At 37.9% G+C, this 17,519-nt stretch overlaps 1 protein-coding gene across 8 annotated transcripts in view; it reads left to right on the forward strand.

The window, feature by feature from the left end:
• Positions 1-17,519, forward strand: part of arhgef1b (Rho guanine nucleotide exchange factor (GEF) 1b) — a 47,132-nt gene that overhangs the window by 20,808 nt on the left and 8,805 nt on the right. For 2 of the 8 annotated variants that reach the window (XM_055047655.1, XM_055047652.1), the window contains exons 2-19: positions 1,210-1,296; positions 1,402-1,515; positions 3,811-3,909; positions 5,642-5,684; positions 5,831-5,936; positions 6,095-6,235; positions 9,065-9,094; positions 10,338-10,440; positions 10,587-10,656; positions 10,870-10,899; positions 11,309-11,479; positions 12,195-12,324; positions 13,169-13,180; positions 13,825-13,983; positions 16,042-16,232; positions 16,329-16,475; positions 16,697-16,779; positions 16,861-16,986. In XM_055047655.1, coding sequence (XP_054903630.1) covers positions 1,246-1,296; positions 1,402-1,515; positions 3,811-3,909; positions 5,642-5,684; positions 5,831-5,936; positions 6,095-6,235; positions 9,065-9,094; positions 10,338-10,440; positions 10,587-10,656; positions 10,870-10,899; positions 11,309-11,479; positions 12,195-12,324; positions 13,169-13,180; positions 13,825-13,983; positions 16,042-16,232; positions 16,329-16,475; positions 16,697-16,779; positions 16,861-16,986 — 1,806 coding nt within the window. In that variant the 5' untranslated portion in view covers positions 1,210-1,245. Of the gene's footprint in view, positions 1-1,209; positions 1,297-1,401; positions 1,516-3,810; positions 3,910-5,641; positions 5,685-5,830; positions 5,937-6,094; positions 6,236-6,812; positions 8,983-9,064; positions 9,095-10,337; positions 10,441-10,586; positions 10,657-10,869; positions 10,900-11,308; positions 11,480-12,194; positions 12,325-13,168; positions 13,181-13,824; positions 13,984-16,041; positions 16,233-16,328; positions 16,476-16,696; positions 16,780-16,860; positions 16,987-17,519 lie in introns of those variants that run through there. The other 6 variants (XM_055047654.1, XM_055047653.1, XM_055047657.1 and 3 more) reach the window with 6 other exon arrangements.

Below are 17,519 nucleotides of genomic sequence, written 5' to 3' on the forward strand. Positions count from 1 at the left end.
CATTAGAACACTGTCCTCACATTTTTATTTTCAGATTTTACTGATGGCAATTACACTTATTACTGGTTCTTCAAAAGAGATGTTTTGAACTGGCTTAGACAAACTCTGGGCTCACATCCAATTGAAATGCTGCTTATGCTAGAAAGCCCCCTGGTGAGGCTAAAATAAATCAGTTTTGCAAAAAGTGAACGATATTTTTTGTTCAGTGACAGCAGTTTCTGCCAAATGGTTGCCACAACCATTTAGTAGGTTGAGGGGCACACACGTTTTCTCTGAGCACCAAGTTGGTAAGGACAGCATGTTTTGTAATTGAGAACTGCATTTGTATTTACTCTGGCTATGTATGATAGTGAAATTTGTTTGATCTGAAAGATTTAAAGCATGACAACCAAAGCTAAAATCGGTAAGAAGAAAATGCCTTTTCTTTGCACTTTACACATCATACCTTCATCCTTCTCTTTCAGCGTCATCAAGTTCTTACACTGTGTCCACTGTTGTCACCCAGCGTTGTACAGTTTACCTTTTTGATGTGTGTTTGGGTGTTCCCTGCTGGCGGCTCTGGGTCTGTGGCCTTCAGAGGACTGAATACAGGAGCTGTGTTTTGTTTGTGTGTTTTGGGGAAGGGGAAACGGTGAATAGTGTAAAGGGTGGAGGTAAGTTTGTCACATGTTCCGAAGCATTTTCCCCCTATTCATTGATTTCAAAGAGAAGGGCTGGCCGCAACCGTTATTTTCAGATTAACTCAGTGCCATTTTTAAATCCTTGCTGTTACATCATGACATCAAGAGGAGAACTGTTTGCTGAGTTGCATGTTGAGTAAGAACTTGCCGCTACCCGAGTCAAAACTTTTCCTCCTGAGCTCAGCAGGATGGCATATAAGCTGCAGATATCTGCTTATATGTTTAATAATGCTGAATGTTTTAGGGAATGGTATTTGAAATCGATGGATCTTTTTGCAAGTCTGATAAATTAAATCCCAATAAACGTTTTTGCTACTTGTGATTTTACACTTGGAAAGTTCCCTGTTCTGTCTCTTATCTGGCTTACTATTTACCTCTGGTTCGCAATGATCTATCGAATCACAAAATTCAAGCTGATTGCTTGACTTTTTTGATTCTAGAGATGTAAGGTCTAGAGATGTATATTGAAGATCATGATATTTACTAAGTATTTTGTTTTCTCCTCTTTTCGTCTTCTGTCTCTCCATAGCAGGGTTTCTTTGGAGCTCAGAGCTCTAGGCCAGCCATGAGCATCATTGGGGCTGAAGATGAGGACTTCGAGAATGATTTAGCAGATGTGAGTAAAGTGCAAAAGAAACTGTTGAACGTAACTGTATCATTACTTTTAGCTTAAGTTTGTAATTCTTCCATCTTCTTGTCACTCTTTCATTGTTCGTTGCAGTCAGCGGATGACAAATGCCAACACTTCGACAGCATTGACGTGTTGAAGAAACGGCCAACTCACTTGCTGGTGTTCATGCAGCATGTCATTCTCCAGTTTGACCCTGCACCCTTGGTGAGAACCTAACATCTTGTGTACAGAAGATACATTTTGATGGATTAGATGTGTTTACAATTTTTAAGCTGAAAGATGTTTCACTTTACAATCTGAATTTTATAGTTATTTCAAAAGGTTGGAGTGTTTAGAAACTCACTCACTTTTCACACATTAATGTGGATTCATCTTAATAATGTCAGGGATTTGGTTTAAAGTTTGCAGGTATTTAGTGAAGTTTTGTCTGTGCCAATGCAGACGGGAAATGAGGGGGGAGATTAGGGTTTGGGACAGTTGTGCACTGTAGATTCCCACAAATGAATCACCCTGACCTTTGATTCTGTACATCTGTGAGGAATTTTATCTACATAAAAATACATTTGCTGCAAAATGTAGTTCCTAAACACTGCTAGTATAGGAAAGTAAATGTTCCAGAGGGCCTTAAGTGATTTTATGCCTTTTCTGCTCAACATAATTTTTGGAAAAACTTTTTTATGTATAAAAAATTGCACAAGAACAAAATTTCATACCATGCAATGGATCTGTAATAGAAAATAACACGAGTGTCATTAAATAAATAACAAAATAATTACCAGAATTTCAAAAAATGAGAAACATATATGAGCCCCCTGGTGAGGCTAAAATAAGGGTTCAATGTGATGTGTTGAAGCCTATACAGCAAGTATGTATAGAAAAACATACTTGCTGTTTTATTTATTTATTACTCTAAAATCTAAGATAATAAACCATTTCATGGCAACTAACCTTAAACAGGACAAGTTTAGTCTGACTTAGTGAATGAGGAGGAAAAATAAGGGTTCAGTGTGGTGTGTTGAAGCCTCTGGTGTAACTATATATAATATATATCACACCGTTTTTTTTTTTTTTTTTAAAGATTAACCTTCAATTTAAGGTTGCCATTTTGTCTTTACCTGTAATAGAAAAAACCCTTTATTGTTATACGTGTTGCCTTTTTGCTCATTTTTAATTTATTTATTATGTCTTCCTTTTACTGACAGCTGTCCAAAGACCTCAGAAATATCCAACGCCAAATCTGTAAAGTGCAGTGAACTGAATCCCCCTCTGTCTCACCTTCTCATTCCAAGAGTGTAGAGGAATTCACACTGCAGGCTAAAAACAGAAATACCCTCTATGCTTTGTTTGTTCTGTGTTGCTTTGAAAAAAGGCTAGACTCCCCCCAAAAGATTTGCTTTTTTATCTATTTATTTTTATCAAAAATACAACTTTGTACCAATAATGTTATCTTTATGTTGTTTTATTACTCTCTGCACTCTTAAAATATGTACTTTTTCTTGTTATTGTAAAATAACGTTTTACAATAATCCAGTTCTGCCTTAATGGATTTGAATTTAACCTTTTACCTTTGCCCTACTTTTTTTCTCATGGATCTATGAAGTGTAAATGGAGCACTTGCTCGCCTTTGACTCTTTCATACTCGGTCAAAATCTGTTACAGCAGACAAGGTTAGTTAAATAATTCAGCCCTACATTTGGGAGTAAGAGTCTATAGAAGAGGAATAACTTGTACTGAGTTTTCCACATACTGATGAAGTTCTCTTTTCAAAGTATGGAAAGTCTCATTTTGCAGATTTACAGGATTAGTTCCTTTGGTAAGTTGTGAATAAAAAAAGTTGAATGTTGCAAATTGTCTCAAATTTCACTTCTTATAACCACAATATTCATGAAAGTGCATCTAGTGAGATGTTTTTGCATTTGATCATACTTTTTATGCTCCATTATCTATTTATTTTTCAATGTTGCCATCCATTTATTCATCTGTCTGTTTGTCCATCTGTCCATTCATCCACTTATCCATTCATTTGTACATCTCCTTCATACGTCCATTGATCCATCGGCTCTGTCATCTATCATCTATGTCTGCCTTTCCACCATCTACCCATTCATTTGCTCATCTATTCATTCATTTACTTGTCAGTCGCCTGTTCACTATCCATCCATCCATTTGTTTCTTCACCTGTCCAGTCATCTGTTTGTCCAGCTTCCATCCATTTATCCATTCTTTCAACTTCTCTGATCTGAGAGCTCTAAGTTTGTGCAAGTATATTATGTTCAGTAACCATAATATACTCTAAAAATTAAGTATTACTTGTATTACATGAAGCTGACATAGAGCCAACAGATTGCAAAGACATTGCAGAACAAGAATAAAGAATCACTGTCATAGTCGGTGTCAGTGATTTTTAGGGTTTATGATTAATATTAAAATGACTTCCTCCATCAACAACTGTTACAGATGGCTGACAAAAAGTTGCCTTGTCTTCTGCCTCCTTCACAGTTGTGTTATCTTCACGCTGACATCGTGAAGAACCTCAATGCCAGAGACACCAAGAAACAGTTTCCAGAGTTCTACAACAACTTCTTGGAGAAGGGTGCTGTAAGTAAAATGCTAAATTTCTTTTTCTGCAAAAAAAAAAAAATAAGATGAAAACAAATTCCAAAGATCTGTAGACAAATTAAAGTGTAAAAAGAATAATGGTAAACACCTCAAAAACCTGCCATTGAAGGATTTAAAATTGAAATTAAGCAAATAAACATGAACAGTTAGCCTTAATGGGTCACTTATGCATTTGACCAATATACTAATGCTTGTTTTGGTTGTGATGAAAACAAAACAAAAACTGTAGTAGCAAGAAAAGAACTGAACTGTCAGTCAATAGTCTGAAAATGTACCTTTTTCAGACAAAGGTACATTTTCCATTATATTTGGAAATCAAGGTCTGATACCCTGGAGGAAGAGCAGAGGCGCACAGAGCAAAAGTTGCAGTGTGAAATTTCCACATTCAGTGAAGATTTAGGGAGCCGTGTCATCTGCTAGTGTTGGTCTGCTTTGTTTTATCCATTTAGTGCCGTTAAAGCATTTCATTCTTTGCTCACATTCTTCCAGCAGGACTTGCCACTATGATCATTTCTGTTTCTTATTTAATATTCTAATTTTCTGTGAAATAAAATTCTTGATTTTCATTACATGTGGGTCAGAATCATCGAAGCAAATAGTGATAAATCTTTGGAATTCATGTGTAATAAAATCAGTCTAATTTCTTTTAAATTAAATTCAATAATATGCAACATTACTTAGATGCGCCTGTCATATCCTGCTCTGATAAGAGAGAAGTACTCAGTGTGACCAGGAGTTTGTTTGCTTGTTCCCAACTGTGTGTGTCATCTGTGTTTTTCTCTGTGCCCTCTATCAAAGCAGCTGCCCTCTGTATTTTTTTGTTTTCATATACACTTTCTCTTTTTCCCCAGCACACTTGACCTTTCTCACTTCTCCTCTGCACCTCTTTAAACATCTCCCAGACTCCACATATTAGTCAACTCTGCTCTCTATCCATGTGTCCTTTAACCTTTCAACTTCTTGTCGGGATCGTGGGAAAAACCCCCGAGGAGGAATTATTTGTCATAGGTCTCAAGTTTAAAAATAAATAAATGAAAGCAGCATTGTGGTGATCCACCAGCTTCAAAGTTAGACTATTTAGCTACTTTTATCCACATAAGAGCTTCACGGCTCTTATTATGAATATCCGTTTGCTTCCAACTTTGATATTTAGTTTTTATTGCTGGTGTTGAAATGACCCCTGGTGGAAAAACACAGCAATTGCACCGATTTGTTCTCTTGGTCTTTAATGTTGATTTGGCCATTAGCAGACCCTGAAGTGATTTAAATCTAATCTCAGGTTTTCAAAAGTACACATCACAGATTCAAAGGGAAGTCATAAAGCCAATGTGTCACTCATTTATACAAATCTAAGTACAATTGATCAGAGACTATTTTATTTTTATTGCCAAAAATTTCTATTTAGATAGGTGGCAGATGATTTTTTGTGTGTCTTTTTTAGTTTTTTTTTTGGGGGGGGGAGTTTATTCAAAAAAGTTCTTTAGCAGTCAATAATTCTTCTGCAGCGAAAACCCACATAGTGTCTTCATTTAATGTAAATATGAGAAGGTCAACAGCCAAAGCCTACTTCTTAAAACAGATCCAGTTTTAGAAAGGTTGTAACTTTTTTATAAGTCTTTGAAATGTTCTAGATATATGCAAAAAATATAATTCTTCTGTATTTAAATGGATTTTATTTACTTTTGACAGTTTTTATTTGATTTCATTACAGATTCTCAGAGTGTCGATGCCATCCAGTTTAGCCTTTGAATTGGGTAGGTCAATATATATATATATATATATATATATATATATATATATATATATATATATATATATATATATAAGCTATTACAAATGTTGGAGTTTTTTGTGGATTGTAAGTGTTAATTATTATAAACTCTGTTCCTCCTTTTTCAAGACCGAACTCGCCCAGAATTGCTGTCAGATGACACCCAAAGACGTTATGCTGCAGATGTTCAGAAATTTCAAACTGCAGAAGTAGCCAAACAGCTGGAAGATTTCAAGTAAACCTCTTCTAATTGTAACTCTGTGTTTGAACTGAAAGCAACCGGATTTATCTTTTCCCCCTCTCATCTCCTGAGCACCGTACCTCTGATTCCTGTATTATCTGTGACAAACTTCTCCCTTAACAGCCTCTGCCTGTTTTTTTTTTCTTACACAGGCAAAAAAGGATGATGGGTATGACCCTCTGTGAGGAGCAGGTGATGGACGTGGAGAATCACTATCCCACTGACCGTGTCCCGTTGGAAATGAAGGAGAAGTCTGTGGCTGAGAATCTGTTGGAGAAGATGTATGATTCACAGTAAGTGGCTTTTTCTTTCTTTGTCAGGAGTTACTTCACTTGTTGAGCTTTTTTGATGTTTTGCACAGACGAAGAGTTGAGGCTCATTTTCCATTGATTTTTACCAAATTCGGTGGAATTTGGTAAAAAATTAAACTCTGGTTTAATTTTCTCATTTCTGTCGATAAGTCATTGTGTATCTGTTTCCTCTCATAGAAGAGAGGGATTATGACAACATGAAGTATTTTCTTAATTAGAACTGTATCCTGTAGTTTATTCAAGTGTTTTCATTCTTTTTCTGTTCAACTTTGAGGAATTTAATGACATGCCATTGTGGTCTGGTTACAAGTATTAAGGCAAAGCAAAACTTGAAGAATAAAAGCAGCATAAAATTTCAGCTACTCTTAGGCTTTAACGTCTTGATATTGAGGTGTCAAAATTACTGGAGTGATCAGAGTTTTTCTGTGGCTGTATGGAGCACAGCAGTACTGCCCCTCCTCCACATGTTGCTGTACAATGCCAGTATATTGGCTGGAACAAAGGCCCCTACATTTTTCATTTACTTTCTGGAAATATTTCCCATCACATAAGATGGTGGTGCTGTTACAGTTCCCACACGATGTCTGTCAAGGTTGACAAGCAAGAAGCGGCGTGTTTATTCAGCAGCTGAATGCAGATCCTACCCAGGCAGGTTGTACAGGAGCTGATATTTGCTCCTGTACAATTAGGGAGAAAATATCAGCTTAAATTTACTATTTAAATTAGTGAAGAACAAAACGACAAGAATGCTTAATATACCAATCTTGAACCACTGGAAAACTCTCGTGAAATTTATCAGCTTTTTTTTTTGTTTGTTTGTTTGTTTTCAGCACAAAATATGGAGACATGTATCAAAAATAACAAAATGTACAGTTCATGTCAATGTGTTGCAAAGACGGATATCTACGAATTAAGTCACTAAGAAAGAAGGAGCAAAAATAAAGGCAGGTAGGACACAACAAAGGAAAGGGAAGAAGAGAAAGAAAGGACACAAGAAGAGTGGGAAGGGACAATGTAGAGAAGGAGGAAAAGAAGTGGGGACGCAAGGGAGGAAGAAAGTGGTTTAGTACTTGAGGGAGGAAGGCAGGTAGGACATGAGGAATTAAAGAAAGGGAGGACAAAGGGAAGAAAGATGATTAGGACAAGAAGAGAATAATAAGGAATAAAGGCTGGAAATGTAAGCAAAGAAAATCTCATATTTTTACAGACTATGTATGAACCCTGGATACCTTTTTAGTTACTCAATCATAAGGAAGAATCTGATAGTCATCCGTCCCTAATAATATACAATTATGTTCAAAAGCTGCTCGGTGTGTAATCTTTTTGATTATCATTTAGGCTTTCCTGGATGGGAATCAATAAAAATGCCAACTGTGCATGCATTCAATTTACGCATGCATGCAATATATTTAACCTGAAGCACAGTGGGGAAACCAGCAGCAAATTAGAGGAAAAAGAAGCTCTCGGGGTGAGAGTGTTGGCAGGAGATCTGCGACAGAAGCACAGCAAAACAGCGTGAGAAGGAAATGAGAAGGCAGAGAGGAAAAGATGGAGGCAGCAGTGCCACGCTGGCAGAAAGGCTCCGCTTGGAGTTCAGCCAAGTGTTTGTTGGGATGGAGGTGGGGGCACAACAAGAGACACAGAGCAAAGGATCCTGAAGGTTATCAGTGCAGCGTTGCTTCTGCGATGTGCAGAGAGCGTCAGATCTCTGCTGAAAGTTGTCTTTGACCCCATCAACGGTTTTTCAGATGGCAGGTCAGACAGGGAGGCAAAGGAGGCCATGGAGAGGGCAGAGGATTGTCTGACTTCATCCTGTTGGGAGAAAGGAGGAGGAAGGGAAAATGAAAGGAAAGGAAATACAGTGTTCACACTCTGCTGTCACCCTGTGAAAACAGGCAGGGATAGTGGAAAAAGTTTCCAAACTTTTCAAGACATTAATTCAGCTTCAGACTGTCAGTTGGTTCAGCACTGTTGGATGTCTATCACCACTGCACAAATGATCCAACAAGCTTCGCTCTATTCATTCATTCTAACAGTTGTCTCTCTATTCCTCTGCCTCCTACAATCTCCCACAGTCTTGCACCCGATCACCCTCCACACACGCCAACCTCCTCTTTCACTTGACCACAGCACAGTGACCTCACCCCATTCGTTGCTCATTGGTCTCTGTGGTGATGCAAACTAGATGGACTAGACATTTGATTGGATAATGCAGGGAAATCCCGGGGAAACCCCTCCCATTCTTTTATGTTCATCTCAAAACAGAAGGGTCGAATGTCTGCAGTCTTGCCTGCATGTTGCATCAGACAAAAACATGATTAAATAGAGCATTTCCGCTGTGTTGGAGCAATTCAGATTTCCTTTTTGCAGACTTGTTTTACCAGAGAAGAAACGTCAGCAGATATTTGGGAGACCAAAGTTTTAATTTGCATTTCTTCTGCTTATATGAGTATAGTTTTTGCAGTAGGACAGACATTGTTGAACTTTTGGATGCTTTTCATTTCATAGTTTTGATCTTTTTAATTTTGTTTCCTTTTTTCTTTTTGGGTTTTCTTTTTTTGTGCAAACCTTAGAATATGATCAAAAGCTTTAACTCTGAGCACAACAACCAGATTTTCAGCTTTGAGTTGCATCAAGATAAACTTAGTCATTTTAAGTTCCATCGACCCAAAACAGAACTGATAATTAGTCGAGCAAGCGAACGGAAAAATGCTACTTAAAAAGAAGAGGTAAGCTGTGAATAACTCAGGTTAAATTTTCTCACTTCTGTTGATAAGTCATTGTGTATCTGTTTCCTGTCTTTTGTTTTAGACTCACGTTTGTCCCAGATGAGGATAAATGGTAAGTTATACCCGTTTTTTTTTACTCAGTTCTATTAAGTTTGAAAGGTTTTTCTTGCTTTTTCTTATTTTCATACATTGCTTCTCTGCATGCTTTGCTTGGGTGTGGCCAAACCACAAGATTTCTATGCTGTCAAGCCCACCGAATGCTCATTTATAAAGTTAGCTTTGCAGAAGAGTTAACTTAATGTTTATGCTCTCATTCTCTAAAACCTTGCCGATTTTATTTTTTTGTATGTTTTATGATCCACTCTTAAGTTTTGTTATATTTTCATTTGGCTTTGACAAAGAGTGATAATTTAAACCTCCTCTGAAGGATTTTGTAGTTTGAGTTTGTTCTATTGTCATTGTATCTGATGGAGGCTGTGTTTCTAATATGAAGCTCTGCTACTGTGGGGCTCCACTCCAGGTGCTCCTCCATTTCTCAAATGTCTCCTCAGCTCCTCCTCTGTCTCTACACATGACATATTTTTTCTTCTTCCCACTAGTTGAAGCTCCACCTCTGAAAAACAGTCCCTCCCCTGGATCATTTCTTCTCTTTCTTCCTCCGCCTTTGTTTTAAGTTCTTTTAACTTTTTTGTCCGTTGGTTTGATTTCTCTTGAACTTTGATTTACAAAATTCAACATATTTCCTTTGATTCTTTACTACTTACGGAGAAATGCAAAGCCAGTTTCATCATTAATCATTATCTTTCCATTGATACCTGGCGTCGAATAAGTGGCGTTAAAGATGCTAGCTGTTTATTTTACGGGATCAAACTCTTCATTAATAAACACCAGATAATTTTTATTAATTAAGTGCCATCAGCCTTTAATATGGTATGGCTGTAGCAGGAATCCATTTAATCTTACTTAGTGTCAAGATTGTAATGTTATGGATGAGAGGCAAATAAATATTTTAACTATACCACAGTATAGTTTTAAACTGTCATTAGCATTTTATTTTAGCATTATTAGCATAACAAAATGCAAACAACAGTCTGTGTGCTTCCTAGAGAATACAGACCTTCGTTCAGTTCTTCCTTAAAGCTGCCTAAATTATGAAATCCAGCTTTTTCAATAACAGAAGGCTAAAACATATATAAATGAGCAACTTATATCAGAAATGTTACTGAAAATAGTAGGCTTACTGTTTTCTGCTGATGTGTCAATCCCTTTTGGTAGAATTCTGAAGAAATGTCCAAAATTAGAAAGCATTTTTGTCGCTTCATTTTTAGATAACCTGTCTTTAACTTTTATTCTAGCCAAGCCATCTTTTCTGCAGTGGCTGCCTACATGAAACACCTTGAAGTCAAAAACAGGGCAGGAGATAGTAAAAAGTCCAAAAGAGGTTTCCCTTGGATTAAGGTATGCTATCCTCATGAGTGCAGAAAAAATGTCCAGTTATAGAAAGTAAATTAAATCAACTTTGCCTTTATAAACTTATTTTCTTTTATTTTTGCTTGAGATTTTTGCTTCACCTTCTGTTTTATTCTACCCCTGTGTTCTCTTAGCAGAAGAATCATGATCCTCAAAAGCCCAAGATTCGGGGGTTCCATGTTCCCAACTGGATTGGAGGCAGTGGTAAGATAATTTTTTTTTTCTTCTATATTTTGTATAGAATTTTTTTGTCATGTTAATACAGATTTATTTTAAACATTTAAAATTACATTTATTAATAATACAAAATCCACACATGTTGAACATCTATGTGTTTTAGAAAGATTACAAAACATGCATATTGATTTGAATGATTGATCTGCATATAAGAACCTGTCCTGCCCTTCTTTCCTATAGCAGGTGAAGTCAAACCAAAAGACCCTGAAGGTACTCTTTGTTCAGAGTCCTCCTCCCTTATTGTCTGTAGAATGACTTCATCCCTACTAATCAATGCATCAGCATGTCTGCATGTTTTAAATCAAACAGCAAGTGTGTGGGTGCATCGTTCTTCACCTGTGTTTTAGTGAATATTTAGTTGTGGTGTCCTAAAGAAACTTGTTTAGAAGACTTAAGATCCTCACTCTAACCATCCCACCCTTAACAGGAGCCTTGATTGCATGAAAAATACTTAAATTATTTACTTGTCTTATAGTCTTTTCAGGGTTTCTTTTGTCTTTGTTTATTTTTATTTTTTTTTACTTGACTACTTGACTGGGGTGCTTTTGGGTTATGGCTTTCTGCAGCTGTATTGTTAACAGTTCCGATTGCATAAAAATATCCATTTCTTCTCCTGCAGTGGAAAAAGATAATAAGGGAAAGGACATTAAAGGGGGTTCTGGCAGAGGCTCGTTGACTGACATTCCAGTTCCTTCCATCAAAAAACCTGAAAACCCAGGCTCAATGCCAAATGCGGAGCCTGCTGCCAACAGCTTGACCCCCACCACCACAGAGCCCACTCCAACCGATGGTAACGCAGGAAATTCTACGTTATATTGACTCTGAAAACTGATTAGAGTTAACTGCTGGAGGGCTTTAGCATGTTTTACAGTTTTGACATATTGAATTCACACATCTTTTTTAATCCCAGTAAAAATACAGCCATGTCTCTGCCATGGTGAAGCCTAGTGACTCAGACCAAGAGAACATCTGGTGGCTCAGAAAACCTTTATGATTATGAAGAGCTAATTAGCTAATTAGGATGAGAACATGAGCTTCCAATATTTATTTTCTTAATCTATAAGCCAAAATTCATCAGAATTACAAGAAATGGAGGCTTGAAATTTGACACGTTTTATGCTGTACAAACCATAGATATGAATTTTACAATCTGAAATGAATGACAAGGAATATTGGACATTTCTCAGTATTGGAATATTTGGAGCGATAGCTGTAAGGAAGGGGAAACAGAAAAGCTAAACAATTTGAAATTGTGGTGGAGGCTCACATTCTATCAACCCTAACTTTGATTTTATTACATTACTCTGATTAAATAAAATTTTTCTATCAAATATAAAAATGAACATTTTTGGAGTTTCTGTTGGGAAAATTTCACAATGATTGTTGCAAAATTTTCAGTCACTGAATGATTCTTTTGTTAAGCTCAATTGTACTTGAACTGATCTGGCTGCCTTTGACTCGTAATTTTTTTGTTGATAATAAAATGAAGTTTTCTACCCTCTCAGGTCAGCCAAGCAGTTGCTTAGAGATCCCCTTGCCACCAGATGGGCCCCTTCAAGACATCGGAGCCGGGGTTTCTGTCATTGAGCACAACTCCCCCCACGACACTCACCCAGAGGAGTCGGACAGAGAAAGGTGAGAAGGAAGAATGAAGACTGGAAAGAAAATATTATCCGATTAACATCAGTGTATTGGCTCAGGACTAGAGATGGGGATTAAAATGGATAGAGTGGGAAATGGGGGAGAAAAAGCCAAATGTGTCTGAATTGCGCTGGCTGTGGGAGTGTGGTAAAACTCCCCCAGCTGTCTGTCCCTGCTGTGTGCTAGCTCTTGTCATGCCGCCCGTCGCTCGCTAGCTAACAGAGCCTGCAGTTTTGAGATGGACCCTCACCGAGGTGAACGTGGACTCAGCCCCCTTGCCTTCCCTCTCCCTTTCATCCTTCTTCATTCATCTTCCTCACAATGGCATGTGTTTTCCTTTTCTGCTCTCTCTGTTTTTGTGTGTTTCTTCTCATTTTAACATCAGAGCTTCATCGCAGTTTTTATTGGCCTCAGTTACAGAGTTGTTACAACCTTTTTTTTTTTTCATTGGAATCAATGAAAGCTGATCAGTTTGTAATGAATACAGTATGGTTATTGATGACAGCGAATATTTGCTTTCCAAATGAAGTTTCGACCTTCAGCCAAGCTTTAGTCGTATTTTAGCTGCTTAGTCAATGTGCTTCCTAAGGTGTTTCCGTGTGTCAAAATCAGGACCAGCCCTGCATTTCTGCTTGCGTCTTGTCTGATTCCATGTTGTTGCCAGGAGCTTTTAGCATCGTACCAGGCATGCAGTTTGGACAGTGGTTCAGTAACATCTCCTGAGTGTCACTCGTTGGGGTGTGCGTACATGCATGTTCTGGTTGTGACTGTGGTTGAAGTCAGCTGTTTGAAGGGCGAAGAGGAGTGTGTAACAGTGTGATGTTCCGTGTTTTTGCAGACGGAAGCCAAGGTGGGTGTCAACAGAGAAAACAGCAGAGACACGCTTCAGACCCCAATATCTGTTCACATATGATGCAGACAGAGAGTGCAATTCTCATAAGCAAACACACTTTAAACTAAGCTTTGTGTTCCTGTTACGATGCAACACAAACTGGCTAAGTATGTAAAAACTAATGCGACCGGATTAGCTGGATTATGGAGAACAGCTGGATTGTAAATATCTGCTTTATTTGAAACTGAAGAGATAAAACTAAATTAATTATAGAGGCAATGCATGGCAAAGATACTTGCTGCGTGGCATTCAGATGCTATGATGTCAGAAAAAAAAAATTCTGTTTTTTGTCATACTAATATATGCATGGCATGTCATGCATATTTACTTTTTAGTCAGTATTTGTCTTTGTTAGTTTTTTCTTTTTTTATCTGTAAATCTTTAATTAATTTCAGTCATCCATTATTCTCTCTATTCTGATAATTACCTCAAATTTTAACTCCATCCTTACACCTCTCTGTAATTTTCATTTTTTTCTACTGTCTTTTGGATCTGTATGTTTCTTTTTCTCTTTTTTTCCTCCCACATCTTTATCCTGTCCCTATTTGGTTTCACCCTCGCCTCCTGTCCCCCTCGTCCTCTCCTACCTTCCCTCCATAAAGCAGGAAAGTAGGACGCAGCGAGAGCGCCCGCGTGGACCGGCACTCTTCTCGGCGGCGTGGCTCTTCTCGTAAACAGTCTCGCTCCCGTAGCGACGTGGACCTGCAGCCGCCGACTTCTGCAACAACTCCTGCCCCACTGTCCCCGCAGCACCTCCATCCGTAAGATGGACAGTCCCTGTTTTATTGAAGCCTCTACGGCTGGAGAAGCTCACAGCAGGGACAAACACAATCGCTAGAGTAACAGTTTGGAATAGGGATGTATAAGGAAGATGTTAACGTCTTCGTTTTTGGACTTTTTACAATGATCCAGTAGTAGATTATTTGTAGATTTGCAAATGGTAAAACCATTCTAACCCCACTTAGTTTTATTTTGCTTTTATAAGCAACATCATAGTGTAGAAATGTCCTTGATGAAAAAATCATGTGAAAGTGAAATGATTTTAAAAACTGCCAGTTGTTTAAAAATATGCTGGTTAAAATAAGTATTTGCATAAATATTTGGGACCTCTATAGCAAGTGACCTAACTCATTGCACTTCCTATGGAGTTTAGTTAAGTCCAGTTTGGTCAAATGGGAGGAGCGTGACACGGGTTCATTTGCCTTGTGAACCATATTGTTGGTGCCATCATGGTCTGGGAATGCTCTTTAATGACGTTCCCTGGAGGACTCATAGACTTAGAGAGAAACATGAATGAAAGAAAAAATATAAGATAATCTAACTCCTGAATCTATCCATCCACTTACAATCCCTGTCATGCAGCAAAAGAAACTTAGAAATTGTTCAAAACTGATAAGGTGAATATTTTAGTGCGTAAGTTAAAGCCCTGATCTCAGTCCGGTCAAGAATTTGTGGTTCAATTTGAAATGAGCTGCGATCACTTGATCCCTGGGCCAGATGGTGGGTGTTGGCCCAAGTGATCCCTGGGCCAGCTGTTATGAATGAAAGAATAAAGTGAAATTGCAGCATTTGATTGAGACTGAAATGATTGCACCCAAAGATGCAACAAAAAAAATTATGACCTGAAGGGGGAGAATCTTTCTGAAGCGGTATTATCTGTCTCACTTTGATAAGAATTTTTGTTTTATTTTGCAGTATCATAAATACTGCTGCTCAAATTACTGAAGTTTAGTTTCTTTCCCAAGGGAAACACCTGTGTGTTACTGGAAATCCATTGTGCAGCTTTTGCAGTGCCTTCTACAATTTTACTGGTGAAGATTAGAAAAAAAAAATTGATAAATACAGATTTTAATTGTTAAAAATTTACCTAGGAACTTTTAATTACTAATTTGTCAGTCCCAGTTTCTCCAGGGTATAAAATGTCATGACAGAGAGGTGTCTCTTTTAGGCCACTCTTGAAATGAGAAAAGCAACATCTGAGATGTGTATTGATCCTCATAATTCAGGAAAACCCTTCAAAAATGACTACAGGCCTAAACTTGCCCTTTTCTACATCAGTGAAATAACTGAATATTTTAAAACTGAAACTGTAGTATTTTGGAGACCACTTCAACTTGGGCTTTATTAACAAATATTGGAGAGGTTGCAATGAAGTGAGACAGAACCAATAACTGGACTTCATTTCAGCAGTGGCATCATCTTAAGACAAACATTCTATTCATTTTGTGCTCTTTCTTATCCTATTGACTTGAACTCACCACTTCTCTTGGTTCATTTTTGAATATGTTGGTCACCAGAGTGATGCTAGTAAAGAGTGCTCATTACCTCTTTTGCTCATGGACATCCTCAGTTTAATCTCCCTTGGGAATGGGGATTCTAAAACCAGTATTTGTTTTTTGAGTCAAATGCTAAAATCAAGTTCAGGTCAAGTGTTGTTATGGCAATGGGCTCTGGAAGCTATAAGCTCTTTTAAGGTCTTAAGGAGGTGTCTGGACTTCTGCCTGAATAAAAGCAATATTGCCCCTGGTTCCCTGTGCAGTTAGCATCAACATCTGGCTTGTTATTGCACCTTAAAATATTCAGGAGAGTAAGATTTATAAAATTGCTTGTAAATATTTTGATAAAATGGGACTAAATTTACTTATGTTGTTTTCCTAGTTTTTTTTTTTTTTAGCATGATATTGTGCTACTATAATAAAACGTTTGCTACTAAACTTTACCAGGAGTGGAGGAAACTGTAGAGGGCACTGTAAAGACTGCCAGGATTGTATCTGGTTAAGGTATAGCAGCTGTAAGCTAATGGGTCTTTTCTGTGTTAGTTTGGATGGAGCAGCTTTCCCTCCTGAAGTGCCTGGCCAGGCCCCAACAAGCCCGTCCCCACAGTTGGAGGAGATTGACCCCCGCTTGCAGGAGTTGGAGCAGGACCCGCCCAGCTGGAGGGTGCTGGCGTCTTCTGAAACCTTAAAGAACCTCAGCAAGAAGGAGACCAAGAGGCAGGAAGTCATAAATGGTAATATTTAGCAGTGTGATTAAAAAAAAAAAGAGAAAAATTTCACGTGCCTCTGTTTTATGTTACTCATTCTGCACTTCCTGAATTCCACCTTAGAGTTGTTTGCCACAGAGCATGCCCATGTGAGAATGCTGAGTGTCCTTCAATGGGTGTTCGCCAAGCCGCTGGAGAGGGAGGAAATCCTCTCGTCCCTGGACCTTGAGACCATTTTCCCAAGCCTCGAGGAAATCATTGACATGCACTGTGAGTGTTGTTTTAATTACATAGGCTTCACAAATTTTGACTTTGATCAATTTAATAGTGCCTGGATTCTGAGATTAAGCATAGTTATGTCTGTAAACTAGCTATTTAGACTGACAGACAAATGCTGACATGGTTTATTACTGGTTTAACAGCTGGGAATGAAGTATGAAAGAAGTGCTCTGGTGACTGCAAGTCTATGTTGTTTTCATCTCCTCTTCCAGATAACTTCTATGAAAGCCTGAAGAAACTGCGTGTTAGTGACAACTACGTTGTTAAAAAAATCAGCCCCACATTGCTCAACAGGGTAAATGAATCTGTCCTCTTGTTATTGCTCTAATTTGCTCAGTTTCACTCTGCATGACACATGTTTACATGTGTGTTTCAGTTTGGTGGCCCTGAAGGAGAATGGTTTCAGAAACTTACAGCCAGATTCTGCAGTTACCAGACCTATGCTCTGGACCAGATCAAGCAAAGACAGAAGAAAGACCCTCGCTTTAATTTTTTTATACAGGTATAACAATGACTCAAAGAAATTACTCAAAATGTAATAGATTTACATGCACACAGGGACTCACAAGTCAAAGAAACGGCAAACATACCTTGTCAGCACTATCTAGAGATTTTCTATGGGGAGAAATCATAAATTTGTGATGACCACAATAAAACTTTGACTTTGACCTTAAGCCATTTATCAAATAATTTATCAAAATAGTTGGAGTCGTTGTTCATTTGGAAAAAAACCATCAGTCCCCAAACTTGACGAATGTCTGGGAAAGTTTTGAGTATTTTCACATAATCTTCTTTTCTCATGATGTCTTTTTGGTAAATGTGTTAGAACAACATGATGTCATCACCGCCACGCTTCACAGTGGGAGATTGGTTTCATAAACCTTTTCAAGGCTTTCTTATTTTACTTCTAAGCGTAAAAGCGGGTAGTATGGCCAAACTCTTCAACTTTAGTCTCATCAAATCGCAGGACAAATTTTTTTCATTTGTGAGGACATTTGGAAATTTTAATCTTGTACTTCACACTGATGTATTAGT

This window comes from Poeciliopsis prolifica, unplaced genomic scaffold, assembly GCF_027474105.1.
Source record: "Poeciliopsis prolifica strain line A6 unplaced genomic scaffold, Auburn_PproV2 SCAFFOLD026, whole genome shotgun sequence".
Lineage (NCBI taxonomy): Eukaryota > Metazoa > Chordata > Actinopteri > Cyprinodontiformes > Poeciliidae > Poeciliopsis > Poeciliopsis prolifica.